We start from the raw sequence: 286 nt of genomic DNA, 5'->3' as shown, positions 1-286 counted from the left end.
GCAGCCAGGACCTGCTTTTGGGGTCCTCCCCATCCTAGGAGGTGTTTGCCACTGCAGTGGTCTGACTTAGCCCCTCTGTTTCCCTGTTTTCCAGGTGATCCGTAGACACGACCAAGAGGAGAAACTGCTGTGCCTGGTGCGACACCGGGCCGGCCACCACTGCCAGAATGCCGTCATCATCATCCTGATCCTGGCCTGGGAGGGCATCCCCCGCACGCTGGGCGACACGCTGTACCAGGAGCTCACCGACACCCTCACTAAATCCGGCAAGCCCACCAGCAGCCGC

General features: G+C 61.9%; 1 protein-coding gene across 1 annotated transcript in view; it reads left to right on the top strand.

The window, feature by feature from the left end:
- Positions 1 to 94: 94 nt before the first annotated feature.
- TET3 (tet methylcytosine dioxygenase 3) overlaps positions 95 to 286 on the top strand; it is a gene marked incomplete at both ends in the record, with an annotated part of 2,772 nt that continues 2,580 nt past the window's right edge. Inside the window, one exon of the mRNA XM_009694787.1 lies at positions 95 to 282. Coding sequence (XP_009693089.1) covers positions 95 to 282 — 188 coding nt within the window. The remainder of the gene's footprint in view (positions 283 to 286) is intronic.

Source organism: Cariama cristata, unplaced genomic scaffold (assembly GCF_000690535.1).
Source record: "Cariama cristata isolate BGI_N322 unplaced genomic scaffold, ASM69053v1 scaffold26502, whole genome shotgun sequence".
NCBI lineage: Eukaryota > Metazoa > Chordata > Aves > Cariamiformes > Cariamidae > Cariama > Cariama cristata.
Note: the sequence above shows the minus strand (reverse complement) of the source record. Positions and strands in the feature narration are given on the sequence as shown.